This window comes from Rhinatrema bivittatum, chromosome 4, assembly GCF_901001135.1.
Source record: "Rhinatrema bivittatum chromosome 4, aRhiBiv1.1, whole genome shotgun sequence".
NCBI lineage: Eukaryota > Metazoa > Chordata > Amphibia > Gymnophiona > Rhinatrematidae > Rhinatrema > Rhinatrema bivittatum.
Window position 1 is genome coordinate 463,735,764 of NC_042618.1, and position 27,958 is coordinate 463,763,721.

The window sequence follows — 27,958 nt, forward strand, 5'->3', positions numbered from 1 at the left end:
AAGAAAGAATCAAAGGAATCGAGGCGGAGCGTGCAGGGACACCCGCCTCCGTACACGCGGACTCAAAAACTTTCCAGATGCACACATAGGCCAGAGAAGTCGACTGCTTCCGGGCTCGCAGCAGGGTGGAGATGACCTCCTCCCTATAACCTTTGCGCCTCAGGCGACGCCGTTCAAAAGCCAGGCCGCAAGACAGAAGCGATCTGCCTGGTCGAAATATACAGGCCCCTGCCGGAGGAGACGAGGAAGATGACCGAGGCGCAGGGGCCCGTCCACCGCTAGATTGATGAGATCCGTGAACCACGGCCTTCGAGGCCACTCGGGAGCGACGAGAATCACCAGACCCCGGTGGAGCTCAATTCTCCTGAGAACTTTCCCCACCAGTGGCCATGGGGGAAACACGTACAGAAGGACGTCCGCTGGCCAAGGTAGAGCCAGAGCATCCACGCCCTCTGCGCCCTGCTCCCTCCAGCGGCTGAAGAACCGATTGGCCCTGGCACTGCGCAGAGTCGCCATGAGGTCGAGGTGAGGAGGACCCCAACTGTCCACTATCAGAGCCATGGCCATGTCCGAGAGCTCCCACTTTCCCGGATCGAGCGACTGCCACTGAGGAAGTCGGCTTGAACATTGTCTTTTCCGGCGATGTGAGAAGCCACAAGGCACTGTAGGTGACGCTCCCCCCAAGCGAGGAGACGGCTGGCTTCTAAGGCTACCAGGGGACTGCGAATGCCCCCTTGGCGATTGATGTAGGCGACTATGGTGGAGTTGTCGGACAGGACTCGTACCGCCTTGCCGCAGATCAGGGGAAGGAACTCCTGAAGAGCCAGGCGGACCGCCAAAGTTTCCAGTCGATTGATGTGCCAGCGCGACTGAGTCTGCGACCATGTTCCCTGGGGGACTGAGAAAGGCAGACCGCACCCCAGCCCAACAGGCTGGCATCCGTGGTCACTATCGTCCACTGTGGAGCTTGAAGAGGCATCCCTTGCAGAAGATGAGGAAGAGAGACAGCCACCACTGTAATTCGTCGGCAGTAGAATCCAAGAACGGAAGGACTACATGGAACTGCTGACACTGGCTGCCAACGGGACAGCAAAGCTTTCTATAACGGACGCATATGAGCAAAAGCCCAGGGGACAAGGTCGATGGTAGAAGCCATGGATCCCAGGACTTGGAGATAATCCCAGGCTGTCGGGAAAGGTAGGGCAATCAAAGTCTGGACCTGATCGATCAGCTTAAGGGCTCGCGCCCGAGGTAAGAAAACCTTGCCTACTCGGGTGTCGAAGTGGGCTCCCAGAAATTCCAACTCCTGGGAGGGCTGAAGCTTGCTCTTGGAAAAGTTCACTATCCACCCGAGAGAGGCAAGGAGCTCCAAGACGCGATCCACCACCCGCCGGCAAAAGGTCTCCGACTTGGCCCTGATGAGCCAATCGTCCAGATAGGGATGGACGAGAATCCCCTCCTGGCGCAAGGCCGCCACTACTACTACCATGACCTTTGTGAAGGTGCGAGGAGCGGTCGCGAGGCCGAAAGGGAGAGCTCGAAACTGGAAGTCCTGGTTGAGAATGTGGAATCGGAGATACTTCTGATAGTCGCGGTGAATGGGAATATGAAAATAAGCTTCTGCGAGATCTAGGGAAGCAAGGAACTCTCCGGGGCGGACCACTGCAATGACCGCCCACAGGGTTTCCATGCGGAAGTGGGGGATCCTGAGAGCCCGATTGACCCTCTTGAGATCCAATATTGGGCAGAAGGACCCGTCCTTTTTGGGCACGGTGAAGTAAATAGAATACTGGCCGGCGCCAATTTCCCTTTCGGGACTGGGACCACCGCTCCCAGATCCAGAAGCTTGGAGAGAGTCTGGACCACCGCGTCCCTCTTGTCCCGGCCACAAGGCGAGAAAAGAAAGAGATCTGGAAGTTCCCTGATGAGGTCGAAAGCGTACCCGTCTCTGATAATGTCGAGGACCCACTGATCCGACGTGATCTTGACCCATTCCTCGAAGAACAGGGAGAGGCGTCCGCCGAAGTAAGGAACCGAGGAATGGGTCGGCTGAACTTCATTGCGTGGCAGGTTTAGCGGCGGCACGCACGGGCTGGCCCTCGTGAAAGGGCCGTCTGCCACAAAAGAACTGCGACCAGGACTGCGCACGAGAAGACCCCCTCGCAGAACCGCCCCGCCCCCCAGAAGCGAAGCGACGCTGGCCCCTGAAGCGAGAGCGAGAGGTCGCGAAGGATCGGGAAGACTTAGGGCGGTCCTCTGGGAGCTTATGGACCTTGTTGTCAGCCAAGGAGTCCATAAGCTTCTCAAGATCCTCGCCAAAGAGCATCTTACCTTTGAAGGGCAGTGTGCCCAGCCGGGTCTTCGAGGACTGATCAGCCAACCAGTGGCCTAGCCAAAGGAGCCTCCGGGCCGCCACTGCCAAAACCATCGCCTTCGCCTGGTCACGGACCAGATCGTAGAGGGCGTCCAATACGTAAGCGGTGACTGCCTCCAGACGTTCGGCTTGTTCTGCCTCACCTGGCGGAAGCTCCCGGGCGTAGAGTAACTGTTGGACCCACTGGAGGCCCACTCGCATCATGAGACTGCTACAGCAAGACGCCCGGACCCCAAGGGCCAGAACGTTGAAGATGCGCTTCAGGTGAGCCTCCAGCTTACGATCTTGTGAATCCTTCAAGGCCGTGGAACCTTCCACCGGAATTGTGGTGTGCTTTGCCACTGCAGAAACATAAGAATCCACCGATGGATATCGCAACAGCTCTAAGCCCTCCTCTGGGAGGGGATAGAGCTTATCCATCGCATTCCCCACCCAAAGCGCACCCTTAGGAGCCTCCCATTCCCGCAGGATAAGGAGCCTAATCATGGGGTGGAAGGTAAAGGCCGAGGCTGGAGCCCGGAGCCCTCCCAGAACCGGGTTCATATCCTTAGGGAGCGAGGCCATGAGATTATCCACAGAGGGACTCTCCAGACCCAGCTCCTGCAAAACAAAAGGGAGGAGGGGCTCTAATTCCTCCTTACGAAAAAGACGGAGGGCTCTAGGGTCATCCCCCTCTAGTGGGGGGATATCCGCCAAATCCGAGGAAGCAGCGGGGTCCGAGGACACGAGAGACACCGGGGGGGGGGGGCACCCCTGGGACCACCCGCACCCGAACTGGTCCCTGGGACTCCGCGGCCGGTCCAGTGGTCAACGGCGCTAAGCGAGGGATTTTTGGTGGGTGGGGGCAAGGGGGGGGGCTTTCGTCCAGCTCATGCAGGCTAGCCAGATAAGATTTGTGCATGAGGAGGACGAAATCCGCTGAAAAAGGGACCCTGGATTTGGCGGGGGGGGGGGGGGGGGGGCAAGGGAAGGTCAGGACCCCCCCTCCTGGGCACCTGCGGGGGCCAAATCGGGGGTTAAATAAAAAACATCTGGCCCCCCCAGCCCCAGGGAGCACTGAAATCGGCCCCGATGAAAAATCCAAGATGGCGGCCATTCCCGGGCTCTGCCAACCCGGGAAAGGCCTAGCCATGCCGGGAGGAGTGGAGCCCCGGGCTAAATTTGCTTGTCCTGCCGAGGAGGGACCTTCCCCACCCGGCAGGCAAGTAGTGCAGAGGCCCTGCCGCGAAAAACGCGAAGAGGGCAGCCCACAAGAAAGGCAGGCTGCCAGCCGGGACATAGCTAAGCCGCGGCTGAAGAAAAAAAGCTGAAAAAAAAAGCTTGATTGACAGCCTGCACAGCAGGAGAGAGCAGGCGGGAAACCTGCTGCCTTCTGCTTCTCTGGCTGCCGGTTCTAGCCCTACTCTGACCAGAAAAAAATAAAAATGCTGGTCAACTGCTGCAAATAAGTTAGAGGTAGGTGAGTACCTGCAACTTACTGAAAGTTTGAAACTTTTAAACTCCTCTTATTTTTTTTACTGAGCGCAGCAGCGGGTTAAAAACCCTCTCGGCAGCCAGAGGGGGAATGAGGCCCGGAGAGCGTCGGGTCCCCACACCTGGAAGCGTCCACGGACTCAGGACTATGCAGGGAACCCCCTCCTGCAAAAGGGGCAAAGCCCCCCTGAGCCGGGCAAGAGCTGGGAGACAGACGTCTCCCACACAAAAACAGTAAAAGCACTAAAGGCGGCAAAATGTCCTTCATATAATTTTTTTCCTTGGTTTCTAAAACAAGCGGGAATCAAAGAACTACTTCCTTGAACCGAAAAAGAAAGAAGAAGAGGCTGACTAGCCTACAGCAGAGAACCGAAGGGGAGATGCTGCACCTGCTGGAGACAGACGAATACTGAAGGGGTAGAGGATAGGCTTTGTCCTAATATAGGGCATCCTTCAAGTTTTAGTCTGTCTCCACCTGCTGGAAAGGAGGCTCAACTCACTGTCTGGACTGATCCGGGTACGTACAGGAACTCTCTGATACTGTGTCATGTACAGCTGATATGCAGAGATTCTGGAATATAGGAGTGCACCCTGGTAAATTTTCCTGCCAAGGGAGTCAAGGAAGTGATGATCTTTCCCTGGATTGGTCGAAGAGTGTGGACGGACACGCTTTGATTTTTTCTGGGCAGAATCTACTACCACAGACTGGTGTGGTAGTTGTGTCTTTTGAAATCCTGGTGCTGATTGCACTAGGTAGGTGGTATCCACACGTTTGTTTACTGCAGAAACAGTACATGGGTGCTCCCAAATACGGTGCTGCAGGTCTAAAAGCACATCATGAATGGGAATCGCCAATACTTGCTTGGGCGGGTCCACAAACTGTAGAACTTCTAGTGTGTGTTGTCTAGAATCCTGTTCTGATGAAAGTTTGAAAGGGATTGTGTCCGCCATGTCTTGGACAAAACTGGAAAAAGATAAGTCCTCTGGTGGGGATCTTTTTCTTGATTCAGGAGGTGAGGGGTCTGACAAAGTCCTCAGAAGAGGTGTCTGTCTCTTGATCATCCCAAGAATCCTCATCATGATCCTGGTAGGAAGTCTTTGGGGTTGACTTGGGTTGCTGGTGAATACCTGATGGGCCAGGTAATGGGTCATCGATGTAAAGTGATGGAGGAACTTGTTCCGTGGGTTTCTGTGGAATTGTGTCGATGACTTTGTGATATTTTTGTAGGAGACGTTGGAGGAGAGCTAGATCTTGAGGCTCAGTCTCCTCTGTCGATGGTTGCATCGATGAAATAATAGGCGGCATCGATGCAAGTGTGGATACTGGTCTTCTCGGCGTCGACACTGTCGATGGCGGTACCATTGTCATCGGCACCGATGAAGTGGATGGTATCTGTGCATAGATCGAAGTCTATGCCATAATTATTCTAGGCGTCAACATCGAATCCCCTCCTGTCGTCGGTGTCAAGATTGACCCCGGCATCGGTGGTACCACCGGCATTGGCATACAAGTCGGTACTGAAAGTTGGTCCCTCAAAGCCTGTGAAACCGCTTGTCGGATTAGAGCCGACAATTCCGGCCGCACAACCGATGGAGTCAGAGCGGTTGCGGGCGGTGGCGTAGGCTGAGACATGAGATCCTGCGCAGTGCCCTGTGGAGGATCTGGTACAGGTACCTGAATCGAACTAGGCCGAGGCGTTGAAGGCTCCGAGGTTTCCTGATGCTTAGGCCACTTTGCCATCGATCCTTCCTGGGAAGCAGATTCTGACATCCAGGGGCTTCGATGTCGATGTTTAGACTTGGATTTATCGATGGATTTTGTCGACGTTGAAGACGATGAAGGAGACAAACGATCCCCCGACGGTCCCAGGTGAGGTGTTTTAAGAATTAAGCGCTTAGTCGCTCCAGCCGGAGATGACTTCGATGACTGTGAGGGGGATGGTATCAGTTGCAGGCTAAACAGATGTTCCATTTTTTCTAGCCTGGCCTTCCGGCCTTTCGGTGTCATCTCCGCGCATTGTGGACAGTTATTTACTTCATGTTTGTCAAGAGACATAATACACATTCAGTGTGAGGGTGGGTGATCGACATCTTTCTGGCACAAACAGGGCATTTTTTTAAATCCTGTCGCCATTTTTTTTCTCTTTTACTCGATCGACAGCCGTCGATGAGATTATGAGGAGAAAACATTTTTGCTAACAAGTAAAATTGAGACTGGGTCACTTACCAGCCAGTAAGAAAAAGAACCCGAAAGAGATCTTGAGATAGAGAATATCAATAGTATCACTTACAAGTCAAATTTAAGTGTTGAGAGAATCTCAACGGCTCCTGTACCGCGATGCTGGAAGCAGCGCGGAAAAACGAAGACTGAAGAGAGACACCTGTGGCAGAGAATATCATAGCTTGCTGGGCATGCTCAATGGCCTCACTGGGCCAGTCAAAAGTTTCTAGAAACTTTGACAGAAAGTTTTCCCGCACTAGGGCTCCGTTAGTGACGTCACCCATATGTGAGGACTAGCATCCTGCTTGTCCTGGGATAAAAGCAAGTTTGCTTACCGTAAACGATGTTTCCATAAATAGCAGGATGAATTAGCTATACTGTCATGGGATCTGTCAATCAGGTCCGGGAGGCGAAGCTTTTCTAAACAGAGATTAGATTTTTGCTCTCTGCGGCCACGCGTGTGTTCCCACGCAGGAAAGCAACAGATTCTCCTCAGTCTGTGATTAAGCTGTAGTGTAGTCGAATAGACGGTGACTGCCAGGGAGGAGGGTGGGTCAGTATGGCTAATTCATCCTGCTACCTACGGAAACATCATTTACGATAAGCAAACTTGCTTTTTCCCGTTGATAGCAGGGCTGAATTAGCCATGCTGTCATGGTCTATGATATGCCCCTATGGCACCGAGATGAACTCTAATGGATGATGTTGCGAGACCAGCTGTGTATAATGTATGAAGATAATCCGTAAGTATTTCAGGTGAGCAGTCCAATGGTGGTACGCCCTTGGAAGTGCACCATGTAGTGTAGCGCTTCCATGTATCCTCCTCTCCCAACTTTCGTTACCCCCATTTCGAACCTAACAACCATTTATTCAGTTTTCTGCTTGTTATTTTGACTGTTCTATGTTCTTTGTAAAGGCTATGCCTAATTATACCGTGGTTTTAAGTTATCTGTAAACCGACACGATGTGCAAACGGTTGTCGGTATATAAAACCTTTTAAATAAATAAATAAATAAATTTATAGCTATAATTTTTTTCTTGTTGATAGTTTCCTGGATTCTAACAAGATGAACTGTGCAGCAATGGAAACTCCTTGTTCTGTTAGAAGGAGCCTTTCAATCTCCATGCTGTCAAGTGTAAGGATGTGTGTAGGGGGTGTAGAAGCTTCCCTTGATCTTGGCCGAGAAGATCTGGGCGATTTGGTAGCCGAATTGGTCCCGTGATGGACAGTCGGAGAAGGAAACTGTACCATGGTTGCCTCGGCCAGGCCGGGGCTATGAGTATCAGTTAAGCTTTGTCTGTTATGCACTTTTGAATTGTCCTTGTTATGAGTGGTATGGGAGGAAAGGCATACAGGAGGCCTGTCGTCCACGGGATGAGAAAGGCGTCTTGAGCGATCCTGAATTGGCTTGGTCGGATCGAGCAAAAATTTGGGAACTTGGGCGTTGATCTCCGTTGCAAAGAGCTCTATCGCAGGCGTCCCCCACTGTATGAAGATGTCTTGGGCTACTTCCGAATTGAGTGACCATTCATGGGGGTGAAAGATGCGGCTTAGTCTGTCCGCTCTTGTGTTTGCCACTCCAGGTAGGTAAGTTGCTTGCAGATGTATGCAATTTTGGTGAGCATGCTCGAAAATTTGCAGGGTTTCTTTGCAAAGGGACCATGAACCGGACCCTCCTTTCTTGTTGATGTAAAACAGCGCCACTTGATTGTCTGTGTAGATCATGACCCTGTGATCTTTCAGGTGATCCTGAAACACTTGTAGTGCATTTCGAATCGCTCTGAGTTCTAATAAATTTATCTGCAGGGTCTGCTCGGAGATCATCCATAACCCTTGGGTTTCGTAAATCTCGAGATGTGTTCCCCATCCCTTGCGAGACGCATCTGTGGTTAAGACTGCATTGTGAGGAGGGGAACTGAATAATGCCCCCTTGGACAGAGTGGAGTCTAGGAGCCACCATGTCACGTCTTGTTTCATCATGTTGGTCAACGATACTTTCTGTGTCAATGGTTGTGAGTGTTGTTTCCATTGACGTTTTAGTCCCCATTGCAGGTGTCTCATGTGTAGCCTGGTGTTGGGCACTGTGAAATTGGCCGCTGCCATGTGGCCTAGGACTACTAAAACTTGTCTCGCTGAAGGTCTGTGAGTATGGTGTAACTCTTGTAGAAGATGGGCCAATTGTGTTATTCTCTCGGTTGGGAGGTACGCCCGGTTGCGTGTGGTGTCCAGGCATGCTCCTATAAATTGTAATGTTTGTGTTGGTTGAAGATGTGATTTCTGAAAATTGATTACTAGTCCCAACTCCTGTAGGCACTGTATCACCGTTCGGAGGTAGCCGATCAAGCTGTCCGGAGTCGAGGCGATTATCAGCCAATCGTCCAGATATGGAAAAATGGTTATACCCTGTAGTCTGAGATGAGCCACCACCACAACCATACATTTGGTGAAAACCCTGGGTGCAGCCGATAGTCCAAAGGGAAGAACTTTGTACTGGTAGTGTTGATGCTTGTAGCGGAAGCAGAGGTGGAAGGATGGATTGGAATGTGTGTATAAGTGTCCTTCAAGTCTATTGAGCACATCCAATCGTTGGGTTGGATCAACGGTAGAATGGATTTCAACTATACCATCTTGAACTTTTCTTTGACCAGGAGTTTGTTCAGTTCTCAAAGGTCCAGAATGGGACGCAGTCCTCCCGACTTCTTGGGAATGAGGAAATATGGGGAATAAAACCCCGAGTTGCGGGCTTTCGGGAAAATAGTTTTTATCGCCTGATGGTTGTGAAGCGAGGCGATCTCCTCCGCAAGTTGGGGTTGCGATTTCTGAGGTAATCGAATTGAGAGGTGGGGTAATGTGGGTTTTGTGGAAAATTGTAGTTAATAACCATGTCTCACAATTTCCAAGACCCATTGATCTGATGTTATTCTTTCCCAAGCTGTTGTGTATGCCCTGATTCTTCCCGGCGGTGCTTGCTGTTGTGATGGTGGCTGAGGGACTAAAAAGACTATGTTGTCTTTACTGGGGCTGTAAGTTGTTGGACTGGCTGTCTTTGATTTCGTGGTCTACCTCATCTTTGATGCGATGGTTGTTGTTGCATCTGTGGACATTGGTATGGTTGATAATTAGGTAGTCGGTTGTATGACTGATATGACCTGTAGGGTCTGTGAGTGTATGACTATCGAGTCGAGCTGAAGTAACAGCGGGTCGACGAGAATTGTGAGGGTGCTGTTAATGACTGAACTGCTATTGCCTCCTCCTTTAACTTTGTTACTGTGTCTTGGAAGCGTTGACCAAAGAGATTTTCTCCTGTGCACGGAAGGTTGGCCAGTTTTTCATGCAGATCTTCTCTAATGGCACTTGATCTAAGCCATGCCAATCTGTGGGCTGCAATGGCCGTGGCCGATGACCTGGACGATGTCTCGAATTCTTTGTATACCGCTCTTAGAAGGTGCCTTGAACACTCTTCCATATCCTGGAGAGAGGCTGGTAATTGATCTCCAGTTGAAATCAGCATACCCTTGGTAGCCTGAACGCATTCATACATATACTGTACCATATAAAATTGATGGTGCAAAATGCGGGCGTTCAGCATCGCATTTTGATAGATTTTCCTTCCGAATTCATCTAATGACTGATGGTCTCTTCCCGGTGGGTACAAAGTATGCGTTTTTGTCTTCTTGGCTCTTTGCAGCGCTGACTCAATGACTACTGATGCATGGGGCAACTGGGGTATCATCTAGTGCGATGTTTTGCGCATTCTGAACTTTATATCTGTTTTCCTTGATACTGCTGGAAGAGAAAAAGGGGGTTTCCCATGATTTTAGCAAAACACTATGTAAGACCTCTTGTGGCGGAAGAGATGTAGGTTCCCCTGGAGCATCAAAAATGTTTAGTAGACCTATGGTCTCTGCTCTAGGATCGGTCTCTTTCTGAATGTCCAGATGTAATATGGTGCCCATTTTTTCTACGAATTTTGGGTACATTAGGTCTTCAGGAGGGGAGTATGGCTCCTGAGGTTGGTCAGGTGGATCAGATGGGTATCCTGTTGACGAGGATGGGGAAGCCTTTGGAGAATCTAATTGAATTGGAGCTTCCAGGTTCTGAATGGGAGAGATTGGACGATCTGCCAGGGACGGTGATGCTGGTTCCATTGATGGTTCTCTATACTCTGGTGAACTCCGAGGGTCCGTAGGCATTTGGAAGGAGGATTGAAGAATCTCATAAAAGCCTGCCAACGATTGTGACAGCTGTAAAAACGCGTCTTTTGTTCGTGGCAGCATTGAAGATCGAGTTGTTTGTGTGGGGGTTATCAATTCGTCCCCTGAGTCAGGTTCAGATCTGTTTGGTTTTTGTGTGGGAACCTGATGTATCTTTTGTGATGATTCATGCGATGCTGTGGATGCATTAGAAGAAGAGATATGAACTATCTCCCTGCTTGACCTTGAGCTTCGTGTTTGAGAAGAAGCGGAATCCGAAGGACTTAAGTCCCAAGTGGAATCTTTCCTCGATTTGGTCACATGTCTGCTATGGTGACGAGAGTGGCCACTGCGATGTCCCTTAGATGTTTTTTCGTGTTTCTCTGCTACCGAGATCTCTGTCGGTCAAAGAAACTCTCCTGTGTTTTGATCTGTGTTCGGTAGGTCTGGTTGTAGACCAGGAACTGTAGGAGTGGTTTGGAGTGGAGTCTTTAGAGGTGGAATAGGAGCCCGTTAGAGATTCATGTCTCCGTTTCAGTGTGGGTTGTGCTGTAGACCTCGGTGTCGTGTTTTGTGTTGTATGCTTCAACTTTTGGGTCACAGGAGTAGATTTTCTTCTCGGCGCCATGTCTCTCGGAGCCGTGTCTCGACTGCGCCTATGGGATTTCGGCGCCTTACCCTCTAATGTCACGCGCAACCTCGGCGCAGTGTGTTCCGGCGCCATGCGCAAACCTGGCACAGTGTGGATCGGGGTTGTGCGCCCTGGCGCCATATCGTCCTTCATGTTGTGCGGTACTGACGTCGTATCTTTCGGCGCCGTGCGCATTTTCGGTGCATGTGGCGCTGCAATCAAGTTTGCTTTTGATTTTTTCCCCCCGAAGACGATTTCGAGGATGGTGCCGCCTTTGTCATCAAGGCAGAAGCCTTGGTAGGCTGGATTGGATCAGGTCCCTGAATCAATATAGGCCAAGGACGTCGTGGTTCCTCCTTACCTCTAGGCCTAGAGGGGGTCGGATCCCACAATGCAGCTCTTTTCAAAATTGGGGTCGGGCTCAAGGCAGGCCCCGGTGAAGAATGAGCCTCTGAAGGTACCGATAGGTCCTGAAGTTCCTTTATTTTGTAAACCCGTTGTTTTCGGGCTCTGGGCGACATCTTCGTACAGGACTCATAAGCCTTCTGGTTATGTGTTGGACCGAGGCATCGGTAACAGAGTGTGTCCGTCAGTGACAGACATCACTTTGCCACATCTAGAGGGCTTAAAGCCTTACTGTTTCTTTAACATTTCTGTATTCAAAACTTCTGAGGAGAAAGTCGCTCCGCGTGCGCTCCCACGCGCAGAAAAAACAGACTGAGGAGAATCTGTTACTTTCCTGCGCGGGAACACAAGCGCAACCGCAGAGAGCAAAAATCTAATCTCTGCTTAGAAAAGCTCCGCCTCCCGGACCTGATTGACAGATCCCATGACAGCATGGCTAATTCAGCCCTGCTATCAACGGGAAAAGGTATTGGCGTGGAAGGCGGTGGACATATCGGTATTCTCGGTTCCACCAGTGGAAGGGTACCGATCAGCAGATCCAGTCTGCCTAGAAGCGGTGCAAGCACCGTGGGTATCAGGTCAGTGACTGGGGCTGGCATCGGTAATGGCGCCGATGGAGGATGGAAGCCCTGAAGTGCCTTACCGATGGCCTCTTGGATCATCTGATCCAATTCCTCGCGGAAGCCTGGGGGCATGTAACCCCAGTTTCGGAGTGGGAGGCAATAGTGGCGTAGCCGGAGAGTCCACCGGCAAAAGTGGAGTCGTGGCTCCCTGCACCGATGAAGGTGGGGAATGCCTCGGTGACCTGGTCACAGAGGAGGATGGGGCCTTCTCTGGATGGGATTTCTTTGGTCAGTGGCTCTGTCAATGCCGATACTGAGGGCTTGCCTGGATCAGCAGGCTGAGCCTTCCGATGCCGGTGTTGAAGCTTTTCACGAGGTTCTCCTCTGTCCTTTTCCTGAGGCAATGAGGAAGAAGTCGACACTTTCAAAGTAGTCGATGCCGGCCGGGCAGCACTGGTGTCCCGCTGCTGGCGAGAGGTCGATGGTGTCAGAGGTTTTGACTGAAAAAGAAAATCCATCTTCTCTGAGCAGGCCTTATGGCCCTTCCGCATCATTTGGGCACATTTGGTGCAAGTTAGGATGTCATGGTCGGACCCCAAACACTAACTTTATGTAGGTCTGTGATGGACATTGTCAGAGGACAGTCGGGGCACCAACGAAAACCCAACGCCATGGCCTCGACAAAAATTTAGCCGCGGTGCGGTCGATGGCCAGTAGGCTCCGAAGGGAAAACTCGACGGGAATCAACCGCAAATGAGGGTAAAGCCTTACCTTTCGACCGCGGAGTAAGGAACCGATAGGGGGACCTCTATGTGGTAAAATCTTTTGAAAATTTTGAAAGAAGTTCCATGAAGAAAATTCCTATCAGGAATCTCTAGAGAGCTCCTTAACCCGCATGGCTACTGCTGTGCGGAAAGAAAAGAGACTGAAGGGGCACCCCTGCTGGTTGCAGGATTGGTGCCATGCTGGGCATGCCCAATAGGTGCCAGTCAAAGTTCTAGAAACTTTGACAAAAGTGTTCCGTGATTGGGCTCCATCCTGATGATGTCACCCATATGCGAGACTACCATCCTGCTTATCCTGTGAAAAAAATTGCAGTTTAGGAACAGTATGTGTGTTGTTCCTCAATGTAATGCTATAGGCTGACAGGATGAAGGACGCAGCAAAAGTACATCCAATTTTTAGGTTAGAATTGAAAGTTGAAACTTGGCATTAGAATATGTTGTTTAAGCAAAATGTAAGGAGAAATTGAAGTAGCCCACAGAAGCATGATATCCCCATATTTGGAAGTCTGAAACGCATGAGAGGTGCCTGAAGCAGAGATGACACTGAAATGAAGGCAACAGATAGACTGAGCATCCTGAGATGGGGAGGAGTAAAATGATAATTGAATGTACATTAGTAAGATGTTTTAGATTTCTGGGTGTGCCAACTTCTGTATGACACCCTTACTTGAAAGTTCGTGAAATAAAGAAATATAGGGGCGGATTTTAAATGCCCTGCGCGCGTAAATCCAGGCGGATTTACGCGTGCAGCGCCGGCGCGCCTATTTTGCATAGGCCGCTGGCGCGCGCAGAGCCCCAGGACGCACATAAGTCCCGGGGTTTTTTAAAAGGGGTGGGAGGGGGCGTGGCCGAATGACGCGGCATTTCGGGGCGGCGACGCGGGTGTGGTTTCGGCCCGGGGGCGTGGTCGCAGCTTCCGGACCAGCCCCCGGGACTGGAACACGGAGCGGGGCAGCCAGCCAACGCGCGCAGAATTACGTCTGCTTTTCGCAGGCGTAAATCGTGGAATAAAGGTAAGGGGGGGTTTAGATAGGGCCGGGGGGGGGGGGGTGGGTTAGGTAGGGGAAGGGAGGGGAAGGTGGGGGGAGGGCGAAGGAAAGTTCCCTCTGAAGCCGCTCCGAAATCGGAGCGGCTTCAGAGGGAACCCCCTTGCGCGCGCCGACCCCGGATTTTATAAGATGTGCGTATCTTATAAAATCCAGCGTACTTTTGTTTGCACCTGGTGCGCAAACAAAAGTACGTGATCGCACAATTTTTTAAAATCTACCCTATATTGTTTCACCAAAGCTTGTGTGTTCACTATCTAATTTCCTAAGAAGGTGCAGAACCATTCTTACAGCTTGGGGACTTGTCTGGGATTCAAGCCATCTCAGGCACTGAGGGCCGGGTGCCGAGGGAAGAAAGGCACACCCTGTTGCATTTTCAACAGACCTCGAATCGGCACCAAGGTCGGTGTCTGGACTGGCGAATGGTCCCGTGGCAGTGAACTTAGTGAAACAATTTTAAAGGACAACAAGTAGGCACAGCTAGCTACAACCAGGCAATTCCATGCATGGACCAAGGTAAGAAAATTGACTATTAAGTATTGCCTTGATAGTTGGGATTGTGAACCTTGAAGGGTGAAGGGATTTGAGATGTGTCGTGGACCCAGGGAGGAAAGCCAGGGACGGCTACGACGGGAGTGGAGATTAAAGGGCTTCAGAGAATTCACAATGGGAAATAAAATTTCCAGAGATTAGAAGAAAAGGGGTTGGACTTAGAAAGACCCCTCAGACATTCCTATGGAGAGGATGTTAAGGGTCCTGGGTGTTATTTGATTGTGATATATATTTGCTAATAAATTTTGTTACCTCTCAGTCGGGGCAAGAGCCCGCTCACCCCTCCCTTCTGTGAGCCAGCAGTGAACAGTGAACCGGGAAATTAAGAGAAAAAAAGAGACAAGAGGGCTCAGAAACCTGCAAAATAAAGAGAAGCTCTACAACCCTCTTCATAACAAGGAAACAGCTTGTTATGAGGACATTTGTGCGGGTGCCGATCCCGAAGCAGTCTTGTGTTCTGGCTGCTCCCCTATGGTCGGCTCCCGTATTTTATTCTTTATTATGTATTCAAATGTATTTTATTTAATTTTATTATTTTACTAAAAAGTCCGCTGCCCAATTCCCTCGACAGTCTTGCCCGTGTAGCAGACCGACCCTTCACCTTCGATTTATATTAACTTGTTATGTATACTTGCTAAGTAGATTTTAACAGCTAAATCCCGTGAGGCTCAGGTCAGGTCTGCCAGCCCTGGCAGACCTGAGGCTCAGGTCAGGTCTGCCAGCCCTGGCAGACCTGACCTGAGCCTCACGGGATTTAGCTGTTAAAATCTACTTAGCAAGTATACATAACAAGTTAATATAAATCGAAGGTGAAGGGTCGGTCTGCTACACGGGCAAGACTGTCGAGGGAATTGGGCAGCGGACTTTTTAGTAAAATAATAAAATTAAATAAAATACATTTGAATACATAATAAAGAATAAAATACGGGAGCCGACCATAGGGGAGCAGCCAGAACACAAGACTGCTTCGGGATCGGCACCCGCACAAATGTCCTCATAACAAGCTGTTTCCTTGTTATGAAGAGGGTTGTAGAGTTTTTGCACAAGGCAACGAGGTTAGTTGATATATAAATAAAGAGAAGCAGCAGGACCACGTGGTGAGTAATACTGCTCCCACCCCCAACCCAGCCGTCTAGCCCAGCACTGTTTTCAGGCCCTTAAATTGCAGACACTCCCCTGGGGCGTCGCGCACCAGGCGTCGCGCACCCGAAGGAGCGCAACCTAAGGGGCTTGCCCCTTAGTGAGCTCCTTGGAGCGTCCCAGAGCAAGAGCCATTACCCACCCTTATCCATCCATCCAGCGATCACACATCCACCCATCCAGTCTCCAGCGGCACTCATCCAGTCTCCAGCGGCACTCATCCAATCTCCAGCGGCACTCATCCAATCTCCAGCGGCACTCATCCAATCTCCTGCAGCACTCATCCAGTCCCCAGAGGCACTCATCCAGCAGCACTCATCCAGTCTCCTGCAGCACTCATCCAGCAGCACTCATCCAGTCTCCTGCAGCACTCATCCAGTCTCCTGCAGCACTCATCCAGTCCCCAGAGGCACTCATCCAGCAGCACTCATCCAGTCTCCTGCAGCACTCATCCAGTCTCCTGCAGCACTCATCCAGCAGCACCCATCCAGTCTCCTGCAGCACTCATCCAGCAGCACTCATCCAGTCTCCTGCAGCACTCATCCAGTCTCCAGAGGCACTCATCCAGTCCCCAGAGGCACTCATCCAGTCCCCAGAGGCACTCATCCAGCAGCACTCATCCAGTCTCCTGCAGCACTCATCCAGTCTCCAGAGGCACTCATCCAGTCTCCAGAGGCACTCATCCAGCAGCACGCATCCAGTCTCCTGCGGCACGCATCCAGTCTCCTGCGGCACGCATCCAATCTCTAGCAGCACTCATCCAGGCTACAGAAGCACACATCCAGTCTCTAGCAGCACATCCAAGCTCCGGTAGCACTCATCCAGCACCGATCCAACCTGAACAATAATGTACTACCGACCACGCACCTACAAATCACTCATCCCAATCATGATTTCCCCCACTACACAGTTACTAGGCCTCACCCTATTCACCATAATCCTATTCAACGCCCAATCTCTCACCAACAAAACTCTTATACTCAACGACATACTGCAGGACACAACCCCAGACGTTTGCGCCATAACAGAAACATGGCTCAAATCCACGGACATCACACTCATTAACCAATTACCAACGCAGACTTACGATTTCTTCTCCATCCCAAGACAAAAATAAAGAGGAGGGGGTATCTTCCTAGCTGCAAAAAAATCCTTAAGGTTCTCACACCACCCCATCAGTACAGTAACTAAACTAGAACTAGGATTGTTCAAATCAGAACAACTCCAAATCCTGCTAGTCTACGCCCCGCCAGGCTTACTAGAGTCAGACTCCTCTCCTATCATCGAAACCATAACTCTGCATCTCAATCTTGACTCCCCTGCTATAATCCTGGGTGACTTCAATTTACATGTTGACAAAGTTCCCCTCTCTACAAACTGTGAAGCCCTCCTCACCGCACTGTCAGCGATGGGATTCAGACAACAAATCAATAAACCCACCCACAAAGCAGGCCACACGCTCGATCTACTCTTTACAAACACTGGTATTTCTCTTACAAAACAACCAAATTGCAAAAAAGTCCCATGGTCAGATCATTCTCTAATCTCCACCAGTTTTTCCTTACCTCGATCAGACTCCAAACTCAACTCAAGACCCTCTTTCCTATACAGAAAACCTTGCAACTCGGAACATCTAAGTAAAGCTCTAACCTCGGATCTACCACTCATTGAAGTATCTACCCCTAACGCTGCCCTCCAATCCTGGTCCAAAATAACAAAATCTATAGCAAACACTCTCTGCCCACTGACAACCAAAACAAGGTCTGCTAATACATCCAAACGTCAACCCTGGTATAATGATGAACTACGAAAACTCAAACAATTACTTCGGCAAAAAGAAAGAAAATGGCGCAAAGCCCCTTCACCAGCCTCACTCTCTGATTACAAACGATCACTCCATCTTTACAAAAGTACCACGTTGAAAATCAAAAGAGACTACTATGCCCGAAAGGTTCATCATCTCAGCTTTGACTCAAAAGCTCTATTCGCCTTCGTTTCCAGCCTCACTAAACCTATCACTCCAGATATACCACCCGAACAAGCCCAGACTAAAGCAGACGAATTGGCTCTTCATTTTAACAAAAAAATATCGGATCTCCTTAATCAGCTGATTCCAAACACTACGTCTCCAGATAACACATATCTTCCCCAAAATAAAGACATCCAGCTTAATGCCTTTGAACCCATCACAATCACAGAGATACAAAATGTATTAAAAAGAATGAAACCGTCATCACACCCATTTGATCAAATCCCTACCAAAATGCTTCTTCTTATCCCGGACACAATAGCAAAAACCCTAGCAGATATTATAAACTGCTCCTTATCACATGGCATCTACCCAGATGACCTAAAAACTGCCTCAATCAAGCCACTGCTAAAAAAACCAAATCTAAATGCATGTGATCCCAACAACTTCCGCCCTATTTCCAACCTACCATTTATAGCTAAAATCATGGAAAAACTGGTAAACACCCAACTATCCAACTACCTAGAGGACCACAGTATTCTGTCCCCAAACCAATATGGTTTTCGCAAAGCCGCAAGCACCGAAACGCTACTAATTTCACTCATGGACTACCTACTCTCTGGTATTGATAAAGGCCAAGCATATTTTCTAATCCTCCTTGACTTCTCGGCGGCCTTTGACACAGTCAACCACGCCCTTCTTCTAAAACAGCTGGCAAACATTGGTTTAACAGGTGCCACACTAAACTGGTTCAAAACATTTCTAGAAAACAGAGGATACAGAGTCAAAATTCATAATAAAGAATCCCAATACCACCCTTCTAATAGAGGAGTGCCGCAAGGATCATCACTTTCACCCACCCTTTTCAATGTCTACCTGCTACCACTCTGCCAACTACTAACAAAATTAAGCCTGAAACATTTCCTTTTTGCAGACGACGTACAGATCGTAATCCCTATAAAAGAATCAATCTCAAAAACAATGGAATACTGGGACAGTTGCCTATTAGAAATTAAACTTCTCCTCAACAGTCTAAACCTTGTACTCAATGCTTCGAAAACAGAATTCCTGCTCATATCACCGGAAAACAATAACACACTTCCTAAACCACCCACACTCCTTCAAACAACCCACGTAAGAGACTTAGGAGCCATCCTAGACAATCGTCTCAACCTCAAAACATTCATTAACCAAACCACCAAAGATTGCTTCTACAAATTACATATCCTGAAAAGAATAAAACCGCTGTTTCACACTCAGGACTTCAGAACAATCTTGCAAGCAATAATCTTTTCCAAACTAGATTATTGCAACTCATTACTATTAGGCCTCCCAACTTCTTACACCAAACCTTTACAAATGGTTCAGAACTCTGCAGCCAGAGTCCTTACAAATTCCAGGAAAATTGACCACATTTCACCTATTCTCAAAAACCTCCATTGGCTTCCGATCCACTATAGAATCATGTACAAAACCATTAACATCATATACAAAACTATCAACCAACACACGCAACTTGACCTACAAATACCACTTAAAAAATTCACCTCCGCCAGGCCTATCAGGGAACACTACAAAGAGTCACTCCAAATTCCAAAGGCCAAAACCTACCAACATAAATCCTTGAGTCTCAGAGCCTTCTCATCAGCAGGTCCAGCTCTCTGGAACTCGATCCCACCTGATTTGAGACAAGAGCCATGCTCTTTAACATTTAGGAAAAGACTAAAAACTTGGCTTTTCAAAAAAGCATTTCCAAGCCTTGAATAAAACCTCCTCTCACTAGCACTAACTCGTATGCAATAATGGAATGTAAACACGAATCAACCAACCTCAAACCCTCTCTCACTAATTCCTGCTGAATATTTATCATACTATTACCATTCACAACTGTCATATTTATTCATTTGATTACCTATGTACCGTTTCATAGTCTTATTTTTTCACTTGCTATTCTAATGTATCAATAGGCTGAAATGTAAATATTGTGCTGTTCAATTTCTCCCCTTCCATCCCAAGTTTATTTTCCTTGTTTTTTGTAACTTTCCCTCTCCCTTTTTCTGATTCACTGTATTTAAAGTTCAAGGTTCTTATTGAAAATATTGTTTTTTTACGTTACGTTATGCTTTACACTCCTTGTTATTTGTAAACCGGGTTGATGTGATGCCTATCATGAAACTCGGTATAACAAAAACAATAAATAAATAAATAAAATAAATATGTAAAGGGTCCTGGGAGAACAGGTCTTGTACAAGAAATAAGAAAGAAAAGGAAAATGATAAAATATTGTTGTTTTGAATGGCCCAGACAGGGTATAAAACAGCCGGCAGTGTTTTGGCCAACATATGGTGCAGATGCGAATTGGTTATGTCAGACATTAAATATGTATGTAAATAGGAAAACACCGTTTTCTCAGGAAGAGGCAGAATATGCTGCCTGCTGAACAGGTGGCAGGGAAACAATGTTGCCCATTAAAATACCAGAACCCAAGACAGTTCCTAAAAATGATCCTCCCTGGGAGATAGAGGGAAAGAAATGGGACCCCAGGATCACTTGCCACCGTTTGATCCCGTGCATGCACTACCTAGTGCCCCTCCCCCGGCATATGAAAGTGAAAGTGTCGGGGAATCAGACGAAAACCCAATAGTTAAGGGGGTTCATGGGGAGCCAGATAAAGATCCCAAAATAGATTGGGGCACAGCAGAAGCAGCAGCAGCCAGGGCACAGAGAGAAGAATAGGAAAGGAAGGAACGAAGGCGAGAAAAACAAAAGCACCGGCATGGTGCCTCTGGCTAGATAAAGAATTAAAGCAGTTAATAAAGAATACAGAGCAGTATCCGCTCCCAGATCCTCTGGGACCTGGAGCTCGGAGAAAAGATAAAAGATCAGAAAAGCCGGAGAAACCAGACCCCTTGTACCCACTGAGGTAGGTACCTATAGCAGGGAAGTGAGAAACTTTAAAAAGGAAATTAAATCCTTGTTAGATGATCCAAGTGGTTTAGCAGATCAATTAGATCAGTTTTTAGGTCCTAATATATATATATATATACACACATTTATTTATTTATTTATTTAATTTTATATACCGGCAACCATTTGCACATCGTGCCGGTTTACAGATAACTTACAAACCAAAATAAATATAGGCGGAGCCTTTACAAAGAACTGTGTGTAACATGAGCATAGTAACATAGTAAAAACTCGAAAACTAGGGGAGGGAGGGGTGAGGGTATGTATGGTATACATGGGCAGAACTGATGTCAATACTCAGTATCTTATTTACGGGAGAAAAGCGAGCTATGACCAGAGCAGCAGGGATGAGGATATGGGAAAGAGAACACCCACCCAGGGGCGAAGAGACCCCGCAGAACAAAAGTACCCTAATAAGGACCCTGGATGGGATAATAATGAGGTAGCAGATAGAGCCCATATGAGTGACTTACAGAGTCTCATTTTAAGGGGAGTTAGGGAAGCGGTACCTAGGAACCAGAATGTAGTAAAAGCTTTTGAAATACAGCAAGAGCGCGAAGAAAACCCCTTTGGCATTCTTGGAACGGGTACGGGGAAAGATGAGATAGTATTCCGGACTGTGCCCTGAAGACCCAGTAAGCCAGGGTCTGCTGAAAATTAATTTTGGCACCAAATCCTAGCCTAATATCCAAAGGAAATTACAGAAAATAGAGGGTTTGAATGAAAAATCAATTGAGGAATTATTAAAGGAAGCCCAAAAAGTGTTGTAAGGAGGTAAGAGGAAAAGCAGAAACAAAAAGCTAAAATTATGACGACTAAAGTGAATAAGATATTTAAGGAGGGAGCTCAGGAATGAGAGCCCTTGATAAATTTAAAGGTAGGAACATAAAGAGAAGAGATGGGGTATTTTTAGTAGATACAGGAGCTGCTGCTAGGCCCTAGCTCCATGCCGCCCATTTACAAATTAATCAGGAAAGTGTTTTGTCAATAAATAAACTGATTGCAGTGTAAAGTAAAAATATTGATCAGCTTCCAAGTTACTTCTGCTGTAAGCTTGTTTTACTGTAAGTAGGAGGCGCAGCCCCACCCTTAGGAATTCACTCCTCTCTGCAGAAAGAGTTTAAAAAAAAGACCTGAGTAGGAAGGTTGCTTTATTCTGGTAAAAGTTAAAATGCATCCATTTGGTTATCTTAAGTAAGAAGAGCCTTTGTTACCCTATCCAGCAACAATTTCTTTTGATTAATTTCATGTTTCAAAGCACTAATATAAACTGCTTCTCAGACATCTTAATAAATTCATACAAGGTTCAAGGATTTTAAAAAATGAATTGAAGGAGCTCTGCTTTTGGGAAGAGTTTTGTTTATTTGAACAGAGGGTTACTAGTAAGTTTTTGGAAGGGAAGAGTAAGTTATGGCATGGTAATGCATAAGAGAAGAAAATAGATCGAAAATATGAGTTATTTAATTAGATGGAAAGCAGTTATCACACCACAACTTGTGGCAGTGCCTCCTAGAGGCATTACAAGAGAGACACGAGAATAGCTTTATGAAGGCACATTAGAATGATACATTAGCCCAGGAGTGTGTTGAAAAATACTGTTCAATCATCTAAATTGCAAGCACAACAGGGTATTTATTTTTACACAGACCAGAGCCACAAATGTTAAAAAAAAAAAAATCTAGTGCATAGCACTGAAATGCATGCTTGTCCTTGAAACTATTCTTCATTGATGCTGGTATTCCCAAGCCATGGTCCGGTTCAGCGTTTTCTGAGGTTTCCAAGGGATGTGTGCAGTGGTTCATGTACTTGGCCATCAGAAAACTACCACCCACTGTTTGGGGGGGGGCAAGATGGCGCCCTGAGCGGAGCTGTGTGAGTGAGTTGCTGAGCAGTTTCGTTTTGCACAGCATTCTATATTCCTTGGAACTTTGTTATCTTGAAAAATAAATAATTTAAAATGCCAGCAAAACGTAAAGGGAGAATAAGGGTTTTTCCTTCAGTTTCGACACAATTATCTGAACAGAGGCTCACAACCCGGAGTTGTGAAGGTAGTTCACAACTCCGGGAGCAGGAACGACTGAGGGGGGGGGGGGGGGAGAAGTAGCCTTGCTGCAGTGCCGAAGGGAAGAAATTCGACACCGCCAGAGGCAGAGGTTTCCCTCAGCCCTCCCTTGAACCTTGTACCACCAGCTGAGAGGGGAGTGTCATCAGAGACTCTGCTAGAGACGCTGAATGAGGAAGTCAGCATCTCAGGAAGGCAGGGAGAAGACGACTTTCGGAGACGCCTGACCGAGGGGCAGCCAGTGCACCAGCCACTGGAACATCAATTTCATCAAGTGAGCATATAGAAACCCCTATAAAACCAGCAGTGGTAACTATGGAGACATTATGGGAACTTTCTGCTAATCTCACAGTTGCTGTAAGAGCTAGCAACCAGAGAATGGAACAAATAGCCTCTTCTTTAAACAATAAGATTTCTGAGCAAAATCTGTCACTGCAAGTAATGAAAGAAGAAGTGAATGGAATGGAAACAGAAATAGGAAATATACAAGTTTTCAACCAGGCAACAATAAAAGATAGAACTGCATTGTCCAGAACTGCATTGTCCAGAAGATTGGAATAACTAGAAAACTGGAACCGGAGACTTAATGTGAGATTGATCAAATTTCTTAAAATTATGGGTGAGCTTCCCATAATAACTTTCAAAAGATATCTCCGGGAGACTCTTCAGATGTTGGACTCTGATATGCCTGTAATAAATAAGGTTTATTTCATTCCCAGAACCGGTGCTGAAAGAGGGGAAAATGTTCCACAAGAGCAAAACAAATTTGATGTAGATAATCTGTCGGGCCGATTCAATAAAGTCCGCGGGAGAGCGGGCAAACGCCCACTCTCCTGGCGCGTGCACAGGCCACTCTCCTGTGCGCGCGATTCAGTATGCTAATTAGGCCCGGCGGTAAAACCAGGTAAAAGGAGGCGCTAGGGACACTAGCGCGTCCCTAGCGCCTCCTTTTGCACTAGAGCGGCGGCTGTCAGCGGGCTCGAGCGCCGACGCCGGCAAAATTGAGCGTCTGGTTTTCAACCCAATAGCCGCGGGCCGATTTCAATTTTTTTTTTTTTTTTTACTTTTGGAAAGTTTCAGGACCTCCAACTTAATATCGCCCGAAGAAATTAGCGCCTACCTTTGTGTAGGCGCTAATTTCTGAAAGCAAAATATGTAGCTTGGCTGCACATTTTGTTTTCTGAATCGCGCGGGAATACCTAATAGGGCCATCAACATGCATTTGCATGTTGCAGGCCCTATTAAGTTTGGGGGATTGGACGTGCGTTTTCGGCCCCTTACTGAATAAGGGGTAAGGGAAAACGCACGTCCAGTGGCGGGTTAATCGGCCCGTATGTTTCTTGAATCCTCTGCAATAGAAATTATTGAATGTGCTACATTGATTGTTACACTAATTGCAGAACAGGATATTAGCAAAATTATGTCTAAGTATTTTCACCATTTAAACACCCCCTTTCATGATATAATTATACGCATGTTCCCAGACATCTCAAAGATCACTCAAGAGAGGCGTAAAGCCTTTTTAAGTATGAGGCAGGAGACAGTTTCTGTATGTGCAACTTTTATGTTGCGCTACCCCTGCAAATGTATTGTAAGGAAGGGGAGTGATTGTTACATTTTCTTTGCACCTGAGCATTTAAGAGATTTTATTGATTCTTTTTCTGCCAATGGTGCCTCAGAGAGAATCGTTAAAGAAAATTAACTGCTCTTGTTCAGGGCTATACCATTTCTTCTTTTAATTTGTTATTATTCCTCAAATCTAAACCCCCCCCCAACGAGAGAAGTTTGAGATTATAGTTTAGCCATTATGGAATAACTTTATGGTTTATATGCTTTATAAGAATGTTATCTTTAATGACTAACCAAGTTTCTATTCTACTGTAAACAAATACTTTATTTGTATTGAAAATTCAGAAATAAAAAGTTACAAAAAATAAAAAAATAAAACTACCACCCTGGAAGCCAGGGGGAATCAGTTAGCAGATGAGGCTGCTAAGGAGGCGGCAATACAAAAGGACTGCGTAAGCCTGTATACATTGGTATCAACCCTGGCCCCGATCAAGACTATGTCAAAGTTTAGCCAGAAGGAGCAAGTCCATGAAATAAAGACTTTTTGTATTGTTTCACTAAAATTGTGTTCACTCTCATTCCTTCTAAGAAAGATTTGTTTGTTTCTTTCAGTATGATTTCAACCGTCACTGAAACGCCTTGTACCTATCCATGTTTCTAAGTTCCTTTTTAACTCTCTTATCTATTTCTGCCTACTGCTTGTATACTGCTGTTAAACTTTATCGGTCGCTTTCCCCACAATTATATTCATTTAAATCTGCCATTAACTTTAGATCATGCTAATCCATAGTTTAAGTGTTTTATTGTTCTTATTTTGTGCTTAATTTATATATGATATATTATGATATTTGATATGCTCTCATTACTTCATATTGTCTGTAAAGCCTGTTGCTAATTTACTATTTATTGTGAACCGAGGTGATGTTATTAACGTGCCGCGGTATATAAAAAAACCACGAAATAAATAAATAAATACTTGTTTCAAGTGAGAGGAGACAGAGGGGGCATATAACAGGGGGTTGCTCTGGGGGGATACCAAAGGTAGTAGTATCTGCCCTGGGTGCCACATACTTTAGGTACGCCACTGATCTGCAGACACAACTTCAAAAGAAGAACCGCCATACCACTCTGCCTATGGATGCCAAAATCTTAAATCAGCTCCTCACCTCCATGCCAGCAGCAGGACCCAAAACTAAAGACGGAGATGGCTAAACCATGCTGTTGTCAGCATCAGCTACCTGGCTCTAAAAGGGAAGGGGGAAGAAAGAACAGGCCTGGAATAGGCAAAAAAAAAAAAAAACAACTGGTAAGATGTCACGGGTGGCAAGGGCACTAAATGGAAAGGACATGGCATTTTATTCATTCTTAATATTTCGACAAGTTTTGAATCCTACATTTTCGTTTATCTAGCACAATGGCTTGCTTGCTAAATGTTTCTTTAAAAGGAGTTCGAGTGAGAACAGATGGTTAAGTCTGTTTTCAGTAGACCTGCCAAATACATGAAAGGAAAAGTCTCTCTCTCTCACTTCTTTCAGATTTCCTAAAGATTCACAAAACAGATCCCATTTTACAAAATCTCTTACAAATTTTAACATACTGATAGGCATTAAAGAGAAAAAAAAAAAACCTGACCATACTTACAGACATATTTAGAAAACAGATAAAAACGCTAAGAGCCAAGTTGGCCTTACCATATGAAGCATATTTGCGGCAGGTGGCTTGACGGTGGAGCGGTAATGGTTATGTTCGTCAACCATCTTTTTAATAAAGACCGGGTCAGTGTGTCTAGGTACGGCAGCACAGAAACAGTAGAGAGAAAACTCCAGCACAGCTAAGAGGCACAGAAACCGTCCGCTCGCCATGCTCGCTGCGACACTGCTGCCAGAGGAACGCGCGCGTGGTGCCCCCGGTCACCGCTCGCCCGTTGGCTTCAAACGTCCGTTGAGTTCCTGCCGCTGAGCGGGGTCCGGGTGCCGTCGTCGCGCGCAGACTAGTAAAGTGCGAAGGCGCGCCTCGGCTCGTGGCTGCTGCATAACACCATCTTGTGAGGGCTATGCTCTTCCGGCGTCTTTCGTAGGCACAGTGCAGTGTAATAATACAAAAAAAAAAAAAACAGTGTAAACTGCGAAGAGATTCTACCTTCCCTGAAATCGATCGGAACGTTTACTAAATAAATAAACGTAAACGTTCTATTGTTTTTAGACTGCATTCAGGAGAAAGGCCCAGGCAGGGCCTGATAAGTAAGGTGAAATATAATTGGTATTCAAATTGCGACTACAGTTGTTGTAATTTAAAAACGCAGATGAACCAGACCAACTCCAGGGTTCTTCAAGATGAAGTTAAGCTAAGTGCCAGGACTTGGGGGGTGGGAAAGAGAGGCTGAATGCCAATTTATGAGCATAGCCAGGCCTGAATTTCCCAGTAGGCAAACTAGGACTGTGCTTACAATTTGAAAAGCAGCAAAGCTTCTGCCTTGCAGACCTGTAATCTTGCTATCCCTTCTCTTACCACTCCGAAACTCCACCTAATCCAACCTGATTCCTGCCTGGACCTGAAATCTTTTTCTTCCCACTGACCCCCCCAAGACTAAAGGCTTGGGCTTCAGCTGAGCTGTTATAAGACAATGAAATGACTAGGTACTGAGTTAGACCAGTCCATGTGCTCTCAAGTTCTACTCCTTGCATGGAAGCTCAGAGGAGACAGCAGACTTAGGGGTAGATTTTCAAAAAGCACGCCTTCACGTACTTTTGTCGGCGCATCAGGCGCAAACAAAAGTACGCTGGATTTTAGTAGATACGCGCGTAGCCGCGCATATCCGCTAAAATCCTGGATCGGCGCGCGCAAGGCTGCCGATTTCGTGTAGCCGGCGCGCGCCAAGCTGCGCAGCCTGCCGCTGTTCCCTCCGAGGCCGCTCCGAAATTGGAGCGGCCTCGGAGGGAACTCACTTTCGCCCTCCCCTCACCTTCCCCTCCCTTCCTCTATCTAACCCACCCCCCCCCCGGCCCTATCTAGACCCCCCCCCTACCTTTGTCGGGGATTTACGCCTCCCAGAGGGAGAAGTAAATCCCCGCGCGCCAGCGGGCATCTAGCGCGCCGAGACGGGACCTGGGGGCGGTTCCGGAGGGCGCAGCCACGCCCCCGGACCGCCCCGGGCCGAAACCACGCCCCCGGGCCCGCCCCGAAACGCCGCGTCCCGCCCCCAAAACACCACGCCGATCTGACACGCCCCCGACACGCCCCCCTCGAAAAACCCCGGGACTTACGCGAGTCCCGGGGCTCTGCGCGCGCCGGTAGGCCTATGGAACATAGGCACACCGGCGCGCAAGGCCCTGCTCGCGTAAATCCGGGCGGATTTACGCGAGCAGGGCTCTTAAAATCCGCCCCTTAGTGCACAGCCTGGCTTGACAAACTGCACTCACTGCCTTCTGCTAACAGCACAGCAGGAGCTGGTACTGGAGTCCAAGCAGAGCTGGTGCAAGGGTATTAGGCACCCTAGGCAAACCTTACAGTCTGGTGCCCCCTCCCCATACACAATTTTAAATTATGCATTTATAACATATTTTACATGAAAAATGACATTCTGAAGTAAAATTAATATACAAGTTGTTGAGATAATGTCATGCACTGTTGTGATGCCAACAAGAAAACTTTGCATCTTGGAATTCATATGGCATCATACCTATTGTGATATATTTCGGCATGGTCCTTCCGTATCAACACAGTACTATTTGCCAACACTCAAAGAATAACAACCCCACCTATGAAAAAGAATACCACAAATATTACACCAGAATCTAAAATATCAATACACCTCCTATCAGGAAAACAGAACAGGCCAAGCTACTACAGATCCCTACAGAGAAACCACATGCTAAAAGAATGCTTCATCTCGGTCTTTGCATGCAGAACACAAACCCTCACCAAATACAGAATAAAGCCACATAAAGTATAAATAGAAATGTGCAGACAAAAACGGAACTGTAAAACGCATCACGCCAGACTCTATA

At 47.6% G+C, this 27,958-nt stretch overlaps 1 protein-coding gene across 1 annotated transcript in view; it reads right to left on the reverse strand.

Moving 5' to 3' along the window:
• The window catches only part of LOC115089152 (GLIPR1-like protein 1), a 345,328-nt gene extending 319,286 nt beyond the window's left edge, over positions 1–26,042 (reverse strand). The window contains exon 1 of the mRNA XM_029597153.1: positions 25,643–26,042. Within this exon, the coding sequence (XP_029453013.1) occupies positions 25,643–25,813 (171 nt within the window). The 5' untranslated portion in view covers positions 25,814–26,042. The remainder of the gene's footprint in view (positions 1–25,642) is intronic.
• Positions 26,043–27,958: the final 1,916 nt, after the last annotated feature.